The 20,106-nt window shown below is 48.7% G+C and overlaps 2 protein-coding genes across 2 annotated transcripts; one reads left to right on the top strand and one right to left on the bottom strand.

The window, feature by feature from the left end:
• The first annotated feature begins 1,546 nt into the window (after nt 1–1,546).
• On the top strand, nt 1,547–4,580 carry LOC123040998 (uncharacterized protein YwkD). Its single transcript, XM_044463701.1, has 4 exons — nt 1,547–1,812; nt 2,766–2,855; nt 2,935–3,138; nt 4,169–4,580. The coding sequence occupies exons 1-4, from the start codon at nt 1,635–1,637 to the stop codon at nt 4,255–4,257; spliced, it is 561 nt and encodes a 186-aa protein (XP_044319636.1). The 5' UTR covers nt 1,547–1,634; the 3' UTR covers nt 4,258–4,580.
• On the bottom strand, nt 4,501–6,336 carry LOC123040986 (protein ALP1-like). Its single transcript, XM_044463691.1, has one exon. The coding sequence runs from the start codon at nt 6,185–6,187 to the stop codon at nt 4,751–4,753; it is 1,437 nt and encodes a 478-aa protein (XP_044319626.1). The 5' UTR covers nt 6,188–6,336; the 3' UTR covers nt 4,501–4,750.
• Between the last annotated feature and the right edge of the window lie 13,770 nt (nt 6,337–20,106).

The raw sequence follows: 20,106 nt of genomic DNA, 5'->3' as shown, positions 1-20,106 counted from the left end.
TGAGCCGGATGTCCGGGGTCTTGGCCAGATGTGCGGGCTGAAGTGGCACTCCGGTTGCTCTTTGGATATGTCGCTACCGGATTTCCGGGGATGATGCCGGATGTCCGGGGGTTGGCGAGGCACCGGATGTCCGGGCACACGGGCCAGATGTCCGGCCACTGATGCTTCGGTCGTCTATTGGTGCAGCTCCTTGGAGGCTGCACAGGCGCCGGATGTCCAGCCCTTGGCTCGGATGTCCAGCCGCTGTAGCATCAGCAGCTTCGTCTTCTTCTGTCGTCGCTTCCAGGCTTCCCTAGCAGATGGTGTAGTTGTTCCTCGGCGCTTGCACTCCTCAACATCCGTGAAGCTCTGACAATACCTATGCATGCACACGGGAGAAGTGTCAAGTAGTATACCATCCTCGAATGGGTCAAGTGAGCACATGTAAAGGAGATGATTCACCTTTGTGTATGTGAAGTAGATGTCGCACGTGTCACTCACCGAATGGACTCTTGACATGGTGATGTCCACAGGATGCTCCGCATTAGTAAGACTACTAGCTCGGGATTTGGGAGCCCCTACCCAAGATCTGTTGGATTCGACCCGACAGTAATCCAAGTTCGTCGTGTTTCGGCTACCCTAACTCCAGTGTTTTTCAAATCTAAGTGAATCATCCTCCACTACTTTCCTGCCCAAATTTTATTTCTCTTATGAACATGTCTAGCGGCCTAGTTAGTTCCTATCAGGAAGGGCATTTGGAAGTCGAGGCTATAGGGAGAGGGGCGCCAGAGAGGTGAATAGAGAGATGGTGTTGGGGTGGTCGGGGGAGGGGCGTGTTGGGGTGGGTCGAGAGAGAGAGAGAGATTTGGAGAGAAAAATGAAAAATGGGCTGTTTTTTTTTGTTTTTTCATATGTGCTAGGCTTTCTCCTTTTTTTTCCTCGTAGGGTTAGTGAAAGAGCTGGAGGGGTGACGGCAAACATACGATGACCAACTCCTCTTTAATAGTAAAAAATTTAGTTGGCTAAAATCTGGCTCGAGATTGAATCAAAATCACTACAAGCCGAATATGAGCCACCTGTTCAATTTTTTTTTTGCGGAAATAAACTCCAATCCATTAAACCAACTCCAGCATACACCCCTGACAATGAATGAAATTGCAAGTAGGTCCTTGGGGCACAAGTCTACTTCCACCTCTGGTATCTCAAGTCAATTTGAGCTCGTTCTAAGCCGAGTTTAGTCTAGATTGTTCAAAACTCATTTGCCCCTCTAGGTTAGACAATTGAATAACCTCCATGAGCACAATGTCAATATAAACGGATAAACTATTTTTTTGCGAGGGAAACGGATAAACTAATTGTGTAGAGGAATAGTTTAAATCACATGAGGAAATAAATTTGAAAAAAATGTTAAAAGGAAAATAGGAAAATGATCATTGTCCTATTATTTGCCGGCATCATGAAATTCAAGGGATGGTTCTTTTGGAGAGAAAAGAAGAAATTTGAGGCGTGCAATTAATCCCATCGGCACCAAAAAAAAAAACAGAGAAAAACCTGAAAGAGACAGTAAAAGGTGAGAAGGCCTGAGCCACACAAAAATACAGGCCCAGAAAGCCCACGCACGGAGCCGAATCGGAGTTGTTCTTGGGAAGGCCACAATGGCGATGAGGTGCCTCTCTTCTCTCCCTCTCCTCTCCGCATCCGGCTCCGGAAAGGCCTGCGCTGCTGTCAGAACGCATCACACTCCCTCTGCTGCCGCACACCGCCGGATCCGGACTCACATGTCGGTGGCCACCGGCGGTGAGCAGGCCCTGACGGCCAAGGAGCAGTCCCAGGGTAAGTTTTTTATGTTCCTATCGTAGTACTTTTGTTTTTTGGTTCCTATCTAGTACTGATAGCACATCGGTGTAGACGAGATGTGCTTTAGGCTGTATGGAGTGCAAAGATTGTTTCTTTAGTATTTAATTTCTGCGTTACTGAATCTGCGGAGTGAAAACATTGGCGACGTTTGGTCGTGGATGAAAAATGTTTTGCTGCCTCAGTTTGGGCCTGGACTGTCCAAGAAATTCTCTCTCTGCAATTACACCGATACGACTAGTACTAGTTAGATCAGTACCATGGTCTAGAAGAATTTAGATCTAGTTTTAGTTAGTACTAATTCTAAAGTTGCAGATCCAATCCCAGAGGCTACCTGTGTTTGCATTTTTCAATGGAGGTTCTGAGGAGCAGTTGAGAGTAGTGTATACAAAGACACAAGCAACAGCTTTAGAATTAGTTCTCTGAAAGGAGCAGTATATCAATATGTTAGGCATTAAAACCTGAACTATGGCATGTCTTTAGTAGCTGGTACTGAAGTAGCAAAACTGGAACTAGCCAGATTTTTGGCTTAACAATCAAAGCTAGCCAGGGTTGCTGACGAGGCCAACCTTGGTCGATATTTGCATTCACGGTGTTCATTTTTTCTGAAATTATGGGTGCTCACTAGAATTTGCTTGCATGTCATAGAGTAATATGTTAGTACATGCAGCATCAAAATATAAGTGGCAGGTAGGTCTTGATCTCTATGTGCAAGGAAAATTACCAAGAGCTTAATTTGCATGATGTCATAAGAGTACTCTGCATTCCTATCGTTGATAAGCAAGTTTTTGTGTCAATGTCATTTCTTGTTTCATAAGACTTAAAAAGGCTGGGTTCCATTACCTCAAGATAACAGAGCAACACATTTTGGGTCAAAGTTCCATAATTATTCCTTAGTGTCTGAATGAAATCATTTCTGATGTCAAATGCAGAACCTGACTATGGAGTTGTTAGTATGCACCATGTTGGAATACTATGTGAAAATCTTGAAAGGTCGATGGCATTCTACCAGGACCTCCTTGGTGAGTTATCTGTGAGTTGTATATGTTTCACATGTATATGCACTGCTTATAAAGTAAAATGATACTGTTGATCATTCAGGTCTTAAGGTGAATCCTGCTAGGCCAAATGACAAGCTTCCGTACAGAGGTGCTTGGCTCTGGGTTGGTTCTGAGATGATCCACTTGATGGAGCTGCCAAATCCGGATCCACTGACAGGACGCCCAGAGCATGGCGGGCGTGATCGTCATACCTGTATAGCAATCAGAGATGTCTTGAAGTTGAAAGAAATCTTTGACAAAGCTGGTATATCTGAATTCCAACTCTATTTTTTTCTGCTGTGTACATCAGACACTGGCTACAGTGTGCACATACCTTTTTCCTCTACTTGCCACCAACAACGGTAACCGCTAGTAGAGCATTTAACCTTACATTACTGCGGTGAGTAGCACAAAGTTTCAACAATTCAACAACTAAACACACAAGCTCCAAAAGGATCTGTATACTTACTCATGGATAAAAAAAAATACTCCCTCCGATTCGTGTTACTTGTCACCCACTTATTACAACGTTAGTATAAAGTTGTATTAAGTGAGCGACAAGTAATATGGATCGGAGGGAGTATTAAATTCTAAGGTGACCCCACGAAAACCCATGGATTGGTAGTACAAGTACTAAAAATCGAACTTATAAAACTGCAGGATGGCGTTTGCCTTGGTAGATATGGTTGCAGAGATATACATATTCATTGTCTCAACTGTATCTGTAAATTACTGTTAATAGAGTGAAGTTATCCATAGTATGTTATGGTTATGGTTCTGCCTAAATTTGTAACTGTTGCCGTAGTCAGGCTATTTGTGTGACAGACATGGCAATCAAAACCTCTGAGGGTAAAGTTATAGGTGTCTTGACTCTGGAAAAACCTGTCCTGGGTTTAAAATAACCATTCTGTAGAAATTGTTGCAAGGTGTCAAAAGGGCGGTCTGATGTTATAGTTGATTCAACACTTGAACAGTGATGTTCATCAGATAATCTTTTAAAAGACTGGTCAATTGATTTCTAAGAATCTCGAGCATATTACGTCCACATGACTGTAGCACCCACATTCCCATCTCTTTGACATGAGAACAAAAAGACTCACTGTTCCATGTTTTATGTTAGAACTTAATTCTCTTAGTTGATATTACCACGTCACCTACTATGACTTTATAATGTTAATTAGTATGCATTGCACTTTTGCAATTCATAATGCTGGATTCTAATTAGCCTCACCAAATTTCTCTATCATCCATTGTCCGACAACACAATGACCTTCTATGCCTTCACCGTGATGCAGGAATCAGCTACACGCTCAGCAAATCCGGGCGACCAGCAATCTTTGCACGAGACCCGGATGGAAATGCGTTGGAATTTACACAAGTGTAGCAAGTGAGAGTCAGATTTCCAACTAGAACACACCTCACAGAATGGTGCTTGTAAGATTACTGTACCCAAGACCTTGTTGCAGGTCTTGCTGTCTAGCAAACAAGATCTGGCTGGGGCAATTCTGCTTGTGCCTTGTACATACCAGTCAAGAAATGGAGATGTATCTATCACATGATCATAGACTGGCGCTTAAAATGTTAGCCAATTTGGTCTGTAGTAGTGATTGAGTATTACTCAATGACATGGGTATGGACAAATGAATATTGTAAATTCCTTCCACATTATGATACTTATATCAGACTTGAATGCGCTACGTTTTCTGATATCAGTGTCAGTGCCTTCTAAATATCTCTTGGAACAAGCATGAAAAAAAATAGTCCTATTCCCATCCGAAAGCTGTATGTTCTGAACTGGGATTCTTCCTATGCTTTCATGGAAGATGAGTAGTTCATCACATTACAGAAGCCCGCGTTTTGACATGGTGAACAGACCCCTAGAGGAATGTAACGCTGGGGTGGCCGCCATGGAGGAGGTCGTGAGCAATCCTGTCTCGCTCCTTGTCGGCCGCTGCGGACAGCACTGGATTGGCAGCGGCGACCACGTCGGCATCGTCCTGCTGGGAGAGTTCGGACTGGATGTCGGCGTCGAACTCCTCGCCGCTGCGTTCGCAGAAGTTGTGCAGCACGCAGCAAGCGCCGATCATGTTGTGGAGGTCCGGCAGCTTGGGCTCCGTGCGGCGCTGCAGGCAGCGCCACCGCCCCTTGAGCCTCTGGAAGGCGCCCTGTGCTGCTGCGCGCGCGGCGGCGATGCGCTCGTTGAAGGCGTGCTGCGCCCATGTCAGGTTCTGGTGCGCGTACGGCACGAGCATCCAGTCCGTGAGCGGGTAGCTCGCGCCGCCCACCAGCCGGCACTGGTCGTCTCCGAGCATGCCGGTCTCGCAGCGGGAGTGCAGCGCGGACCTCTCGAGCACGGCGGCGTCGGACAGCGAGCCAGGGAGGCCGATGCACACGTCCGTGAAGGCGCCGTCAGCGTCCACGACGGCCTGCACGGCGACGGAGTAGGAGGCCTTGTTGTTCCGCTCCGTGAGGCGGCGGTTGTAGTACTCGGCCACGTCGTCCTTGGGTGGGCCGATGGGGATGTGGTCGGTGTAGACGGAGCCGATGACGCCGGGGATCCCGGACAGGGCCTGGAACCTGGCGGCGGGGGATTCCAGTGGCCAGCGGACGGCCTTGGGCAGGAGAACGGCGGTGAGGGCGGCGCAGACCTGGAGGACGATGTTATGGCAGGTGGAGATGCCGAGGCCGAAGCGACGGGAGACCTCGCGGAGGGGCTCCCCGGTGGCGAGGCGCCAGAGGCAGACCGCGACGCGCTGGTGCACGGGTATGGCAGCACGCAGCGCGGTGTCCTCCTTGGCGACGGCGGCGCTGAGCTCGTCGCAGAGCGCGTCGAAGGTGGCGCGCGACATGCGGAAGGCCTGGCGGAACTCGGCGTCCGGGCACGCCGGGCCGCTGAGGCGGTCCCACCACTCCGTGCTCCGCTCCCTCACCCACACCCGCCGGCCCCCGCTCCTTGCCGCTGGCGCAGCGTCGCCGCCGCTGTGGGCAGGCGAGGTGGGCGGCGAACCCTGCACCTTCCTCCTGACCGCCTGCGGCCGCGACGAGCCGTCGTCTCCCGCGGGGACGAAGCCGCGCTTCCTTCCTTGACCAGTCATTTCCGCTGGTGGCGCCACCACCGGCGGTGGCAACGGCGCGGCGGCGTGTCCGAAGAAGGCTGGCGCGGCCTCGGCGCCGCCGTAGTAAGGGAAGGCGTCGGGCGCGGCGGCGAGGTCGTCGTTCATGAGGAAGGCGAGGAGGGAGGAGTGGTCGTCGGCAGCTGCTGGGCCGTCGAAGAGCGATGGAAGAGGGGTGAAGGGCGTGAGGTAGGTGCTCATGATCCGATCGGTCTCGTCGAGTCTTGGCTGTCGGAGCTAGCTCGATCGGCGGCGGCACTCCGAAGTACAGTACTGGCAGTCGGGTGCTTCAGTGAGACGCGGGATGAGGAGGATGATCGAGGAGGAGGAGATGGTTGAGGTGTGATGGAGCGCGGGGGCGAAGTCATATATAGGTATGGGGCCGCGGGGGGAGCTCGGGACGCGGTATGCGTGACGGGAGACTAAAATTATGAGGCGGAGAAGGCGCGCGGAAGGCGGGTCGCTCGCCCGCGTGTGTGGCGTTGTACCGCGGCGTACGCGGGTGGGGAGAACGGAGTGGGGAGGAAAGCGGGTCGCCGAGCCGAGTAGAGTTGCTAGAGTGGTGGGCTGCGATTCGCTGTCGGGTCCCACCGCAGCGGGGTTAGGGGAAAATGGAAAAGGAAAATATCGTCTGTGGTGTGGTGGACTGATTTGGGGGCTGCCTGGCCGTACTACCGTGTGGAGTGGTGGACTGACCGGTCCGTGACGGCTCTCTCTCTTTCCGCGGGTTTCTTTTGTCACGACCCCTGCCTTGTATGGCCGGCTAGTCTTTTTCTATGGGTGCCTGCGCGTCAACCGGATCGCCACCGTGCACTACAAAACTACTATACGGCCCCATGTAGTTCTAGAAAGAAGTGGATTACCATACCATAATGTCTTTTTTGCGGGATTACCATAATGTTGCGGTCAAATTTTTGTGACGGCACGCTCTTTTTTTAACTAACACAAATATCCCTGCGTTGCAACGGGTGAAAAGAACAAACTTCACCTCAAGAGACATCCACAATGAATCAGCAAAGGCGCAATGAAGGTCCTGATGAGTTGACGGATGCTCGCCAGTGGCCAGGGGCGGACCCAGAGAGAAAATGACTGTCCCAGTGTAAAATCACACAAGCTTTACATCTAAAAACAGGGTGTCACACACTATTTTATACACAAAATTACCAAGGAATCAATTTTGCACCTAGTGTCTTGTGCACCCAGGAAGCTGAACGTGGATACGCCCCTACCAGTGGCATGAACAAACCCCCTCTTCATGTGCTTCATAACATGCTCTAATCCACCGTAGTGTCTTCCATGATCCAAGTGATCTAGCTCATAGCCATTGAAGTCCTAATCTTCCGTTGTTGCCTCTGCCGTCGCGGGCCTAACCTCTGTGATATTGTAATGGACGTGGTTTTTTTCTTAAATTAAGTACTCACCAATCCAACTCCCTTTCCAAGTAAAACGCCCCGCATTTGATAATTCTTGTTATTTTGTGTGTGCCAACAGAGTATGTGGCAAGATATTGTTCGGGCGCACTACCTGGCTAACAAATCTGTGGCCTCGGTTAAGCCCATGTTTTCTGATTCCCCTTGCTGGAAAGCCCTGCTTAAAGTCAAAGATATTTACTTTGTGGGCAGAAGGATCCATCTGGAATCTGGTGACCTAGTTAGAGTCTGGAAAGATGCCATAAACGGGCTAAGTCCTTTCCAGACCCTTTACCCTTCGCTGTTTAAGATTTGTAATGATCAGGATTGCACTATTGATAGGTTCAAATCTGTGGATGTCCATTCTTTCTTCAGAAGGAGGCTCACGCCTGAGCTGTCCTGTCAATGGGGAGAAATAAGTAATACGATCAAGAATATCCAGCTGAGCCAGGGTGGGGACCGGGTCTACTAGGGGCTTAATAGTAATGGCAAATTCTCCACTAAATCTGTGTATAAGTGGCTTGAAAACCCTCTTAGTGGTTGCCATTATAGATGGATTTGGAAAGCCAAAATCCCTCTCAAAATCAAGATCTTCCTGTGGCAGCTGTCTCAGGACGCAGTGCTCACTAGGCAAGTCATGAGAACGAGGAAATGGACTGGGAATCCTACATGCTCTTTCTGTAACGAGTTGGAAACCTCCCAATATCTGTTTTTTACTTGCCCTGTGGCTAAAGTGATCTGGAGATGCGTTTGGGTAGTATTGGGTACTGAGATGTGTCCGAATAGCTACTGGCAATATTTTGCATGGTGCCATGCTTTTCTCCCTGATGGACAAAAGTACTATACTGTGGGCTTGGCTGCTGCTTGCTGGGCCATTTGGCTAGCTCGAAACCAAGCTACATTCGAAAAGAAACGTATCAAAACGCCTTTTGAGATAGTTTTTTCCATGTGTTCTTTCCTGCTGTACTGGACAGGGCTGCATGAGGAGGAGGGCGCCAAGGAGCTACTAAGCGGTGCTGAGATGATCGGGTCGAGCACGATGCGCATGATGGGAATGTGCAACGCGGTGAGGGTGCCGATCGAGGGAGATTGAAGGTTTGCAAGAAGTCTCGTTGGCTGGAGATGGGCGATCCTACGATCCTGTGATGGCGTTTCGGTTCTTTTATGGGTGTCTCATGTCGTTGTCTGTAGTGAAAACTCAAGAAATAGGGTGTTTGCTGTGGATTTTCGGTGTTGTCTAGGTTTTCGCCCCATGGCATTCGTTTCGATGGCGGGCGAATGCAGTGGGTTTCCTGGCAGTGCCCGAACTCGCTTTACCTCTTTCCCTTCTCCTGACATGTTTCTGAACTTTGTATTTCCGTTCATTTGCAATGGAAAGGGGTATAGCCTGGTTCAAAAAAAATTCTTGTTATTTTGTGTGTGCCAACAGAGTAGCATATCAGCATTTTTTGAGTTTATTGTTGATGCGCAATTTTGAAATGGTTGAAATCATGATGTAAACAGAAGAGATTTAGTTCATCTTGACATCACATTTTTCTTGTTTAGATAACACTCCATTTGAAAACGGCAAGACCTTCACCATTTACTTAAGAGAGGAATCAGGTTGTAACTAACTACACACCATGTGATTCATGAATTAGAGATTGATGCATTTATATACGTTAGATATTGATTAGAAGGATCTAAAAAAAGAAGTCAGAAGCATCTAAAAAAAGATATAGGTTAGAAGCGTGTGGTCAAGTGAATATGGTTTAAAATTTAAAAAATGGTTGAAAAAAAATGAAAAATGTGTACAAGTAAACAAGGGTGTGAGGTGTATATGTGTAAAATTTCAGAAATAAATGCATTGAAATGCGACCTATATAAAAAGATAAATTCATGGTCTGGGAGGATAAATAGTATCATGTGTCAAAAAGTCTCAGATTTGTCTTTCTTGCACAACCTCCATTGCAACGTATTTCATCTTGAAAATTTACACACATGTGCATTATGCCTTCATCTACCTTTGTATTTGACGGTGTCCTGGAATAGAGGGTGCCAACCTAGTCGGCCCATAGTCCTCGGGCTGGGCCTGTTGTCGGTGTCAAAACCGGTGGATCTCGGGTAGGGGGTCCCAAGCTACGGATCTTGGCTCAATGGGGAACAAGAGACGAAGGAGACGATGTTTATCCAGGTTCGGCCCCTCTCGAAGAGGTAAAACCTACGTCCTGCTTGATTATATTGAAGTGTATATGATGGTTACAGAGTTGATCTACCACGAGATCAGATGACCTAAACCTTAGGTGAGTAGGATGATGGTTCTTCTTCTAGCCTCTACGAACTAAACCCCTTGGTTTACATAGACACTGTCAGCGTCCTGGGAACGGGGGTACCCAGACCCGCCTGCCTGCGGCCCAGGGCGTGACTCCACCAACGGCCTGGTACGGCCCATCTTCATCAGCGACCACTCAAGACCCTCGCGAGGGGCCAAGACTCGCGAGGCGGACGAGACAAGACCTCCTCAGGGGCGGCCTTGCTAGGCTGGCTTCCGAGGAGCGGAGATATCAAGGCGGGTGGCATCTCGTGAGGTTCGCGTGATGTGATCCATGACGACAAAGGCCAGGCGAGCGCCAACGGGTGCAGGGTGCCAGTTTCCTCTTTGGTGCTAAAGGGGCGGGCGCAGGCGAGGAGTCCCGAGGCATCAGGCAAAGGTTTCCGTATCGATGCAATAAGACCAAGACCAGCAGGACGGCAGGATGGAGGTCATCACGGAGCCCACGGCGGCGTCACCACCAGAACCTTTGGCAGGCGAAGACCACTTTTTGTGAGGATAGCTTGTACTAGTTGTCTCCCTTCGAAATTGGCCATTGTGGGATCCCTTCCCGCCTAACATTTGGGACGAGGACCCGGGCCTCTATAAATAGGACTAGCCACCACCGTAGCAAGGGGACGGATCATTCAGACCATCCTCAGACACACCAGCTCATCGAGCTCAAGAACACCTCTCCTCAGGAGGCTGTTCATCCATTGTACCAGTTCATCCTTAGCCCACGAGGCAATCTACCGCACCACACTGGAGTGGGGTATTACACCACAACGGTGGCCCGAACCAGTATAAACTCTCGTGTCACTTGTTCCTTGGGTTCGGCGAGCTAGGCCTTGAGATTGTTGCGAGAGCGAGCTAGGGAGAGAGAGCTCTTCGTGCGCACCCTAGAGTTCGAACCTCAAGGGTTTGCCAGAACCCATAATCTGACATTTGGCGCGCCAGGTAGGGGTGCGCCGAAGCTTCTTCTTCGTTGACCGACCCGCCGTTGCCCTGCGACTCCAATGTCTGACGGCCCGAGGACCCAAGCCGAGACCACTGGGCGGTCTGGCCTGCCCGGGCGCCGCCATCCGCTCCAGAAGACCTCAACTCCGCGCTCCAGGCGGCCCGCGTGCCGCCTAACACCCGCGGGTTGGTGCCCGCCGCCCTCGCACCGCGACGCACGTGCGCAGCCGCGCGATCCTCAGGTTATGCTATGGCAACGGCACCACACACCCGGCGAGAGTAGGCGAACAAGCGAGCCACGCTCATCGTGGCGGGAGCTGCTGCGGTGCAGGCTAGCGGAGAGCGGTCGCGATGCACTACTAGAACGAGTCGCTGATCTACTGGACGCCACCTGCAGGGGTACGCCGCCTTCCTGCTCCTTGACCGCACCCCAGGTCGTGGCGGAGGCGCGCGCGAGGCCCGCGCGAGCCCGCGCACCCCTGGGGCGTCAGGGGGATCCGATGACGCCGGCGCAGGTCCCGGCGAGGGCCGTCCTTCCATGGCCACGCCATCGCTAGGAGGGACAAGCACCGACGGCCCGCCACGAGGACGTGCCAGGATACCACACGGCGGCCATCAGGGCCAAGCACCTCGACTGGCGGCTCAAGGCGCGAGGCACCTGCGTGGCGGCTCTGGTGAGGTGGCCACAGACGCCTACGTGCCCCGCATGGTGAACCCGAAATACTTGCCGGGGGAAGGCCCCAATCCGTTCCCCGGACCGGGATGGGCGGCTAGAGGGCCTGAAGCACATGTCTTCCCCGAGCCGCCCGGAGGCTTCGCCGACCTCTTTAGCGACGACGACGGGGTACGGTCAATATCTCAGGAGCAAGCTTATGCTAACCCCGAACTGCAGGAGAACTAGGCTGCAGCAGCAGGTAGAGACCTCGAGGCAGTGGCCCAACCAGCAGCAGGAGTGATGCTCTGGGGGCTGCGCGGGAGAGGCCCGGAACCAGCTAATCATACCAACAGAAACTGCTGGGTCTTTATACAGGCCGGCAAGCTCAACACCGAACACAGCGGGTGGAGGCTGCCAAGCGACAGGGATGACTAAAAGGTTCACCAAGAAACACCAGGGTCAGAAGCATTCTCCACCCGAGGATCAACTACTCCTAGAACGGAAATAGCAACCCGGCTTCTGCCGCCCACTCCGTACACCTACAAAGTTTGTACCGCACATACATCATTACGCACTCAAGATACCATGGGCATTGGCGGAAGCACAATACGAACAAGCCTGCAAGCACTCTAGTAACTTATTATTATTATTATTATTATTATTATTATTTATCTTCTTTTATTTCTTCCTTCGCTATCCTTTAAAAACAGGTGACGAACAGGATAAACATCGGAAACTGGCTCCATCGGAGTCTGGATCCATACACTCACCTAAGGGGCTATTTCCATCAAGGATTCCCCTCACCGAGGACTGGCGGCGCAGACGTGCGACAGGTGGTCCAAAATAACTTGTTGTAGACCGCACTCTCTATTTCTCGAGCCTGTACTATGCCTGTTCCTCCGCCTCCAACCCCGAGGATGTCAAATAGCCGAGAGGATGGCTTATATATATATAAGATCATAAGTAATCATTGGCATATCGCTCAGTTACATTTAAACAATATCCGAATTAATCATCTGCATGGTTTCCCCAACAAATATGGCTCCTACAGTTATTTCATAGAAATGCCTTGGCATAACCTGCCAGGGGCTTGGTGTGGGAACAAATGAGTTGCCAGTAAAAGTCTTGGATTGGTCATGTCAGTGTTGAGCTTATTGCAAGCATGTCTTGAAGAAGAAGATTGTGTGATCATTCATGTCCACCTTCAAGACATCATCCAAATGAAGAGAATTGGAAAGATTCAAGGTTGATCAAGATTAAGTCAAGTTGATCAACACACAAAGCATACAAGATGTACTTAGGGATCAAGTGATCCCATGGTATGGTAAGCATTGTCCATTACGCTTTGTTTGCTAACCCATGGTTTTCATGAGAGTTCTTTGTGGGGTTAGGTTGCGATGTGCAAGTTTAAGTGGAGCATCACGAAGAGATCAAATGCTTGAAGCTTTCCGTCCATTATGGTAACAATGGATTTATGAAGATGTGCCAAAGAGTGGCTCACCCATAGTGGAGTATGGGGGAGCAATCAACTAGTCTTCATCAAGCCAACACAATCAAGAAAGGCGGTCCAACTTGAGGAAGTCAAGATCGTCATCATCTAGCTCAAGTGGACTATGTGCAAGACAAAGGTTTGCCCTTGATAGGTTTTCTATTTTACCGGTCTCATAGTGGTGGTTGGGAGACCGGGTTATAGGATCAATTGCCGTACTATCAAGGGGGGATCTTGATGAGTAGCTTGATCATATCGTTCGTAGAGAGCTCAAACCATTGCATCCTTGCATCATCTTTCGTGGTTCTTGTTTGGTTCTCTTTGAGAGTTTTGGAGCTTATGGTCATCTTGTTGACAAGCTCGAGTTCATCGAAAACGGAGTTCACATGCATCTTCTATGATGTTTTCGATGTTGGAGGTTTTGCTGGTTCTTCTCAGTTGGAGGTTTCACTCCTCTATTTGTTAGGCATACCTCCCCTGCCTCGTCGTCTTGTTTCCAACAAGCTTGAGTTTGCTCAATTCGGATCTCATATGCAGAAGTTATGGCAGTTCTGGTTTCCGTGGAGTATGCTTGTTTTCTTGGAAGTAGCTTTTGTCTGGTCCCAGCGGTAGTACCGCAAGCCCAAGCGGTAGTACCGCTTGGAGCTCTTAGCCATAGTACCGCTATAGTACCGCTCTACTACCGCCTCGATTTTGGGTCCTGCTCTTTTCGTGTCGGGTTTAGCAGTAGTTGCACGGTAATAAGGCACGGTAGTACCGCCTAAGCGGTAGTACCGCTCCGATCGGGCGGTAGTACCGCTACTGCATTACTGCCGCCGTACTCTGCTCTGCCCTGCCTCTTTCGGTCCCGTGTTCTGCTCCTCCAGCGGTAGTACCTCTGGGGTGAGCGGTAGTACTGCTTATATGCGGTACTACTGCCCCAAGGTTCATGTTTTGTTGCTCCTTTTCCCTGTTTCTTCCGCCCGAGCGGTAGTACCACTCATGCGCGGACTGAGCACATAACGGTTGGATTCGGGAGCTCCTATAAAAGGGGGTATTCTTCCCCAATGAACCTAATCCTTTGAGCTCGTGTTCTTCCCCCATTGTTGACCTTCTTCGAGCTTGCTAACTCTCAATCCCTCCATGGATTCTTGCTAGTTTTTGAGGGAAAAGAGAGAGGAGATCTAGATCCACATTTCCACCAATCACTTTCTCCTCTATGTGAGGGGAACCCCTTGGATCTAGATCTTGGAGTTCTTGGTGTTCTCCTTGTTGTTCTTCCTCTCATTTTCCTTCCTAGCATTAGTTGCTTCGGTGGGATTTGAGAGAGAAGGACTTGGGCACTCTGTGTGCCCTTGCCATTGCATTTGGTGCATCGGTTTGAGTTCTCCATGGTGATACGTGGAAGTTACAAGTTGAGAAGCTTATTACTCTTGGGTGCTTGGTACCCTTGAGCTTGTTCCTCTTGGGTGCTTGGGTGCCCTAGACGGTTGGTGGTGTTCGGAGCTCAATCATTGTGGTGTAAAGCTCCGAGAAAGCGTCGGGGTCTCCAATTAGGCTGTGGAGATCGCCCCGAGCAATTTGACGGGTACCGGTGACCGCCCCCAAGGGTTGCCAAAGTGTACGGGTTTGGTGACCACCCCCAAGGGTTGCCATTTGTACGGGTTCGGTGACCGCCCTCAAGGGTCCCTTAGTGGAATCACGGCATATTGCATTGTGCAAGGGTGTGAGGAGATTACGGTGGCCCTAGTGGCTTCTTGGGGAGCATTGTGCCTCCACACCGCTCCAAACGGAGATTAGCATCCGCAAGGCTATGAACTTCGGGATACATCGTCGTCTCCGCGTGCCTCGGTTATCTCTTACCCGAGCCCTTTTACTTATGCACTTTACTTTGTGATAGCCATATTGTTTCTTGCCATATATCTTGCTATCACATAGTTGCTTATCTTGCTTAGCTTAAGTTGTTGGTGCACATAGGTGAGCCTAGTTATTTTAGGTTTTGTGCATGACAAATTAACCGCTAGGTTTATTCTGCATTTGTTCAAGCCTAAACCGTAATTATTTTAAAATGCCTATTCACCCCCTCTAGGCGACCTCCACGATCTTTCAGGTGGAAGCACCATCTGCATCCATGCATATTCCAGAATCTAAATCTCAGCGTCATGCGTATACCACAAAAATGTATGAGGATTGCCCCGAATACATACCTTGCGACTTGTCAAGACGCATATTGATTAAAGCAAGATCATCCCCTGCCACATCAAGCTTCCGCTGCAAATCGGCAATTTCCATAGTCCGGGAAGCGGCCAAGGGGGAAGCAGCCTGTGTTCAAAGTTGATCAGGTTAGTCCTCAAAACGACCCTTTTCGATCCTCCATTTTCCTTCCCAGCGGAAGCCAACCCGAGTATCAGGGGCTACTACCTATACACAGGCGCATCTTTGCAAATGAAACATAGCTGAAAACATTATGTCACAAACCTCGAAGCCCTTCAGTAGGCTCATGAAGGCTACATTTAATCCGCTCTTCACGGACGAAATCTTTTCAATCACTGTACCCATCACGGTACGCTGTTCCCCCGAGACTGATGCTTTCCGCAACATGTCTCGCAACATATCCGGAGTCCCCGGGTCTCCGGAAGCAGATCCAAAAGCACAATCATCCTTTGAAGGAATCTGCTCACCTGTCTCCAAAATCACTATCGGCTGTGAACCAGACAGTCCGGGGCCTTTGTTATCATCAGCCCCGGAATCCCGGATGGTCGGAGGTCCACCTTTGGGTACTGCCTCTTTTGTCCCCTGGTCTAAAGGGACCCTCCCCGACGACACTTCAGAGTCATCCGCCTTATTGGGCGAGGAGGTCGGAGGAGGCGTCTCACTCTCCATCATCTCTTGGAGGAGACTCCCAGAAGAAGAGGATCACCCAGAAAAATTCTGTGCCGACCTGTAAAAATGCATAAATGCATTACGTGTATCTTCGGTAACAATAACGGAGTGGGACGCTATCAAAGTACTCCGGATTCTCTTACGGTTTGGCCGAGGGCTTGTCCCCCTATTGGAGCTGCTCAACAGCGTCACTTTCCAAACCCAAGCTGATCGACGGTGGCATCTTGCCCTTCTTGGAAGACCGCCCCTCCCAATCTTCGGAGGCGGCCCTTTTGCTCCTGTTTGGAGAAGGGATACTGGGTCCTTTTCCGCCTCCGTCTTCGGGCGAGGAAAGGTTGATTTCTTCGGACTCAGTGTTCGACTTACCTCCGGAACCAAGGTCATCTTGGGTCTTCTCGCCCTCCCCTGCTGGTGCCTGGTATGGCACCGAGGCCAGCATCCTTGTTAACACAGGAGTAGCTGAGTCTTCGGGAAGGGGAGCCGGACACCTAATCCGTTCCGCCTTCTTTATCCAGCCCTGAAAAAGGATGATACTATTGGTATCTTGCCACTGGGTATATGACTATAAGGTATTCGGTAAACGGGTACTTACCGGGGTATCCAGATGGTTACAGTCTAGGCCGACATCTTCGGTGGTGTCCGGCCATTGCCTTCATTTCCCGAAGAATAATCTCCACATTCCTTCGTGTGTTGTGCCGAAGAAGTGCTGAAGAGTCCGCGGCCCTTATGGATTGAACTCCCATAGGAGAAGAGGCCGTCGCTGGCACGACAGGGTCCAACGAACTAGCATTACTTGAACGACATTGGCTATGTCGATGTCCCTCTCAATGAGGCTTCGGACGCAACTTTGCAGAGTTCGCACATCATTCGTTGATCCCCCAATCCAGACCCTTGTTAATCCACGATGGAAGCTGAATTGGGGGGCTGGATCGGAATGCGGGCGCAGTTGCCCACTTGGAGCCGCGGGGCTCGGTGATATAGAACCACCCCTGCTGCCACAGATCGGAAGATTTGGCGAAGGATCCTTTTAGCCAAACGGCGCTAGCAAGCTTGCTCACTGTAGCGCCACCGCACTCGGCCTGCTCCCCCTCTACCACTTGCGGCTTCACATCAAAGGTCTTGAGCCACAAGCCGAAGTGCGTAGGAGTTCGGAGGAAGGCTTCGCACATGACGATACACGCTGAGATAAGAAGAATAGAGTCCGGGACCAAATCATGAAAGTATAGCCCGTAATAGAACATGAGCCCTCGGACGAAGGGGTTAAGTGCAAACCCCAACCCGCGGAGAAAGTGGGACACAAACACGACCCTCTCGCCGGATCTGGGGGGTGGGAATTACCTGCCCCTCGGTGGGAAGCCGATGATAGATTTCAGCGGTCAGGTACCTCGTCGCCCGAAGCTTTGCGTTGTCTTCCTCCGCAACAGAAGAAGCTACCCACTGGCATTGGCGGCTGGATCTGGACATGATCGGGGCTGGTGGAGACCGAAACCCGGGTGTTGGAACTCGGGGTAGCAGGGGTTGAGAAAGAGGGAAGCGTGGAAGAAAAAAACGGGTCTGTACCCCTATATAAAGGCTGCGAATATCAAACGTCTCCTCTTGGGCCTCAAAAACTTGCTTGTTTCCAAGGAGTTGTACCCAAGCGATGGTTGGGTTACCCATGTCTGGGTTGACAGGAATCCCTTAAAAAGGGAGGCACGATCTCCGCTTGGATAAGACGCGCCAATAAGACCACGTCTTGGGACATGGGGTGACGGGCCGGCTAAAACGGTTCGCAAGTAGTGGTCGGGCAGGCGTGGTGTCATATTACCAAAAAGTGGTCAGTGAGTTGAACTCGTGAAATATTATGTCCTCTGCGGTTGTGCATACAAGTCCGGATACAATCATTACATCTGAAGATCAACTAGGAATTCGGAAGGGGGAACCCGCCTTGCAATGCCGAAGACAATCTACGCACCGGACACATCGTCATTGAAGCCTGGTTCAGGGGCTACTGAGGGAGTCCTGGATTAAGGGGTCCTCGAGCGTCCGGGCTATGTGAAGTGGGCCGAACTAATGGGCCATGAAGATACAAGACAGAAGACTTCCTCCCATGTCCGGATGGGACTCTCCTTTGCGTGGATGGCAAGCTTAGCATTTGGATATGAAGATTCCTTTCTCTGTAAACCTATTCTGCACAACCCTAGGTCCCTCCGGTGTCTATATAAACTGGAGGGTTTAGTCCATAGAGAGAGAAGAATCATAGTCATACAGGCTAGACATCTAGGGTTTGGCCATTACGATCTCGGGGTAGATCAAATCTTGTAAAAATAATATTCATCCAAGATAATCAAGCAGGAAGTAGGGTATTACCTCCATCAAGAGGGCCCGAACCTGGGTAAACATTGTGTCCCTGTCTCCTATTACCTTTGATCCTCAGACGCATAGCTCAGGACCCCCTACCTGCGATATGCCGGTTTTGACACCGACACCAAGACAATGCCTTTATTAACCATAAAGTGGCACTTCTCCCAATTCAAGACAAGATTTGTTTGTTCACATCTCTGCAAAACTCGATCAAGATTGCTTAAACAATCATCAAAATACTTCCCATAAACAGAGAAGTCATCCATGAAAACCTCAACAATCTTTTCGCAAAAATCAGAGAATATAGCCATCATGCATCTTTGAAAGGTAGCAGGTGCATTACATAAACCAAAAGGCATACATATAAGCATAGGTTCCAAAAGGACAGGTAAAAGTGGTCTTTTCTTGATCAGGTTGAGAAACAGGTATTTGTGAAAAGTCAGAATATCCATCAAGGAAGCAAAAGTGTGTGCTTAGATAATCTTTCAAGCATTTGATCAATAAAAGGCAAAGGGTAATGATCTTTTCTAGTTGCTTTATTTAATTTTCTAAAATCAATTACCATTCTATAGCCTGTAACAATTCTTTGTGGAATAAGTTCATTCTCATCATTAGGAACAATAGTAATACCTCCTTTCTTAGGAACACAATGAACATGACTTACCCATCTACTATCATCTATGGGATATATTATACCTGCTTCTAGAAGTTTTAATATTTCCATTCTTACCACCTCTTTCATCTTCGGATTTAACCGACGGTGGTGATCAACAACTGGTATAGCATCAGGTTCCATATTAATTTTGTGCTGACATATAGTGGGACTAATGCCTTTAAATCATCAAGAGTATATCCAATAGCAGCCCGATGCTTCCTTAGAACTTTCAATAATATTTCTTCTTCATGTTCTGAAAGGTTAGCACTAATAATTACATGATATATCTTCTTTTCATCAAGATAAGCATATTTCAAAGTGTCTGGCAATTGTTTTAGTTCAAACACAGGATCACCTTTAGGTGGAGGAGGACCTCCAAGAGTTTAAATAGGCAAATTGTGTTTAAGCAGAGGACATTTTTCAAAGAAAACTTTATCTATTTCATTTCTTTCATGCATATGTAAATCATTATCATGGTCTAGCAAATATTGTTCTAAAGGATCAGTAGGTGGTACAACAATAGAAGCAAGACCAATTAATTCATCCTTACTAGGCAATTCTTTTTCATGATGATTTCTACTAAACTTGGAAAAATTAAACTCACGAGACTCATCACCAAAGCTAACACCCATAGTTTGTTTCTTACAATCTATCTTAGCATTAACTGTGTTCAAGAAAGGTCTATCAAAGATAATGGGACATAAGTCATCTTGTGGGGAACCAAGAACAAGAAAATCAGTAGGGTATTTTATTTTCCCACACAAGACCTGAACATCTCTAATAATCCCAATTGGTGATATAGTGTCTCGATTAGCAAGTTTAATAGTAACATCTATTTCTTCTATCTCGGCAAGTGCTATATCTTTCATAATTTCTTCATATAAAGGGTAAGGAATAGCACTCACACTAGCCCCATGTCACATAAACCATGATAATAGTGATCTCCTATTTTAACTGAAATGATAGGCATGCCAACAACACGTCTATGTTTATCTTTTCTATCTGGTTTAGCAATTCTAGCAGCTTCTTCACAGAAGTAAATAACATGTCCATCAATATCTTCTTCCAAGAGATCTTTAACCATAGCAACGAGAGGTTCTAATTTAATTTGTTCATCAGGTTTAGGTGTTCTAATATAGCTTTTGTTAAGCATAGTTGAAACTTTAGCATGTTCCTTTATCCTAACAGGGAAAGGTGGTTTCTCTATATAAGCAGAAGGAACAACTGGATCAACATTATAAAGTATAATTTCATCTTTAGCTGGTACCGGTTCCTTAATTACTTCTTTAATAGGTGGGTGATATTTGAACCACTTCTCCTTAGGGAGATCAACATGAGTAGCAATAGATTCACAAAAGGAGGCTACTATCTCAGAGTCAAGTCCATATTTAGTGCTAAATTTTGAAAAGCATCGGTATCCATAAAAGATTTAACACAATCATACTCAAGTTTAATACCCG

The sequence above is a fragment of the Triticum aestivum genome, chromosome 1A (assembly GCF_018294505.1).
Source record: "Triticum aestivum cultivar Chinese Spring chromosome 1A, IWGSC CS RefSeq v2.1, whole genome shotgun sequence".
Classification (NCBI taxonomy): Eukaryota; Viridiplantae; Streptophyta; class Magnoliopsida; order Poales; family Poaceae; genus Triticum; species Triticum aestivum.
Note: the sequence above shows the minus strand (reverse complement) of the source record. Positions and strands in the feature narration are given on the sequence as shown.

Bases quoted from the DNA above. Each gene is read 5' to 3' on its own strand.
- LOC123040998 (XM_044463701.1), top strand. From the start codon at position 1,635: ATGGCGATGAGGTGCCTCTCTTCTCTCCCTCTCCTCTCCGCATCCGGC. The intron at 2,856-2,934 runs GTGAGTTATCTG...TTGATCATTCAG, and splicing joins ATTCTACCAGGACCTCCTTG to GTCTTAAGGTGAATCCTGCT. The intron at 3,139-4,168 runs GTATATCTGAAT...ACCGTGATGCAG, and splicing joins AGAAATCTTTGACAAAGCTG to GAATCAGCTACACGCTCAGC.
- LOC123040986 (XM_044463691.1), bottom strand. From the start codon at position 6,187: ATGAGCACCTACCTCACGCCCTTCACCCCTCTTCCATCGCTCTTCGAC.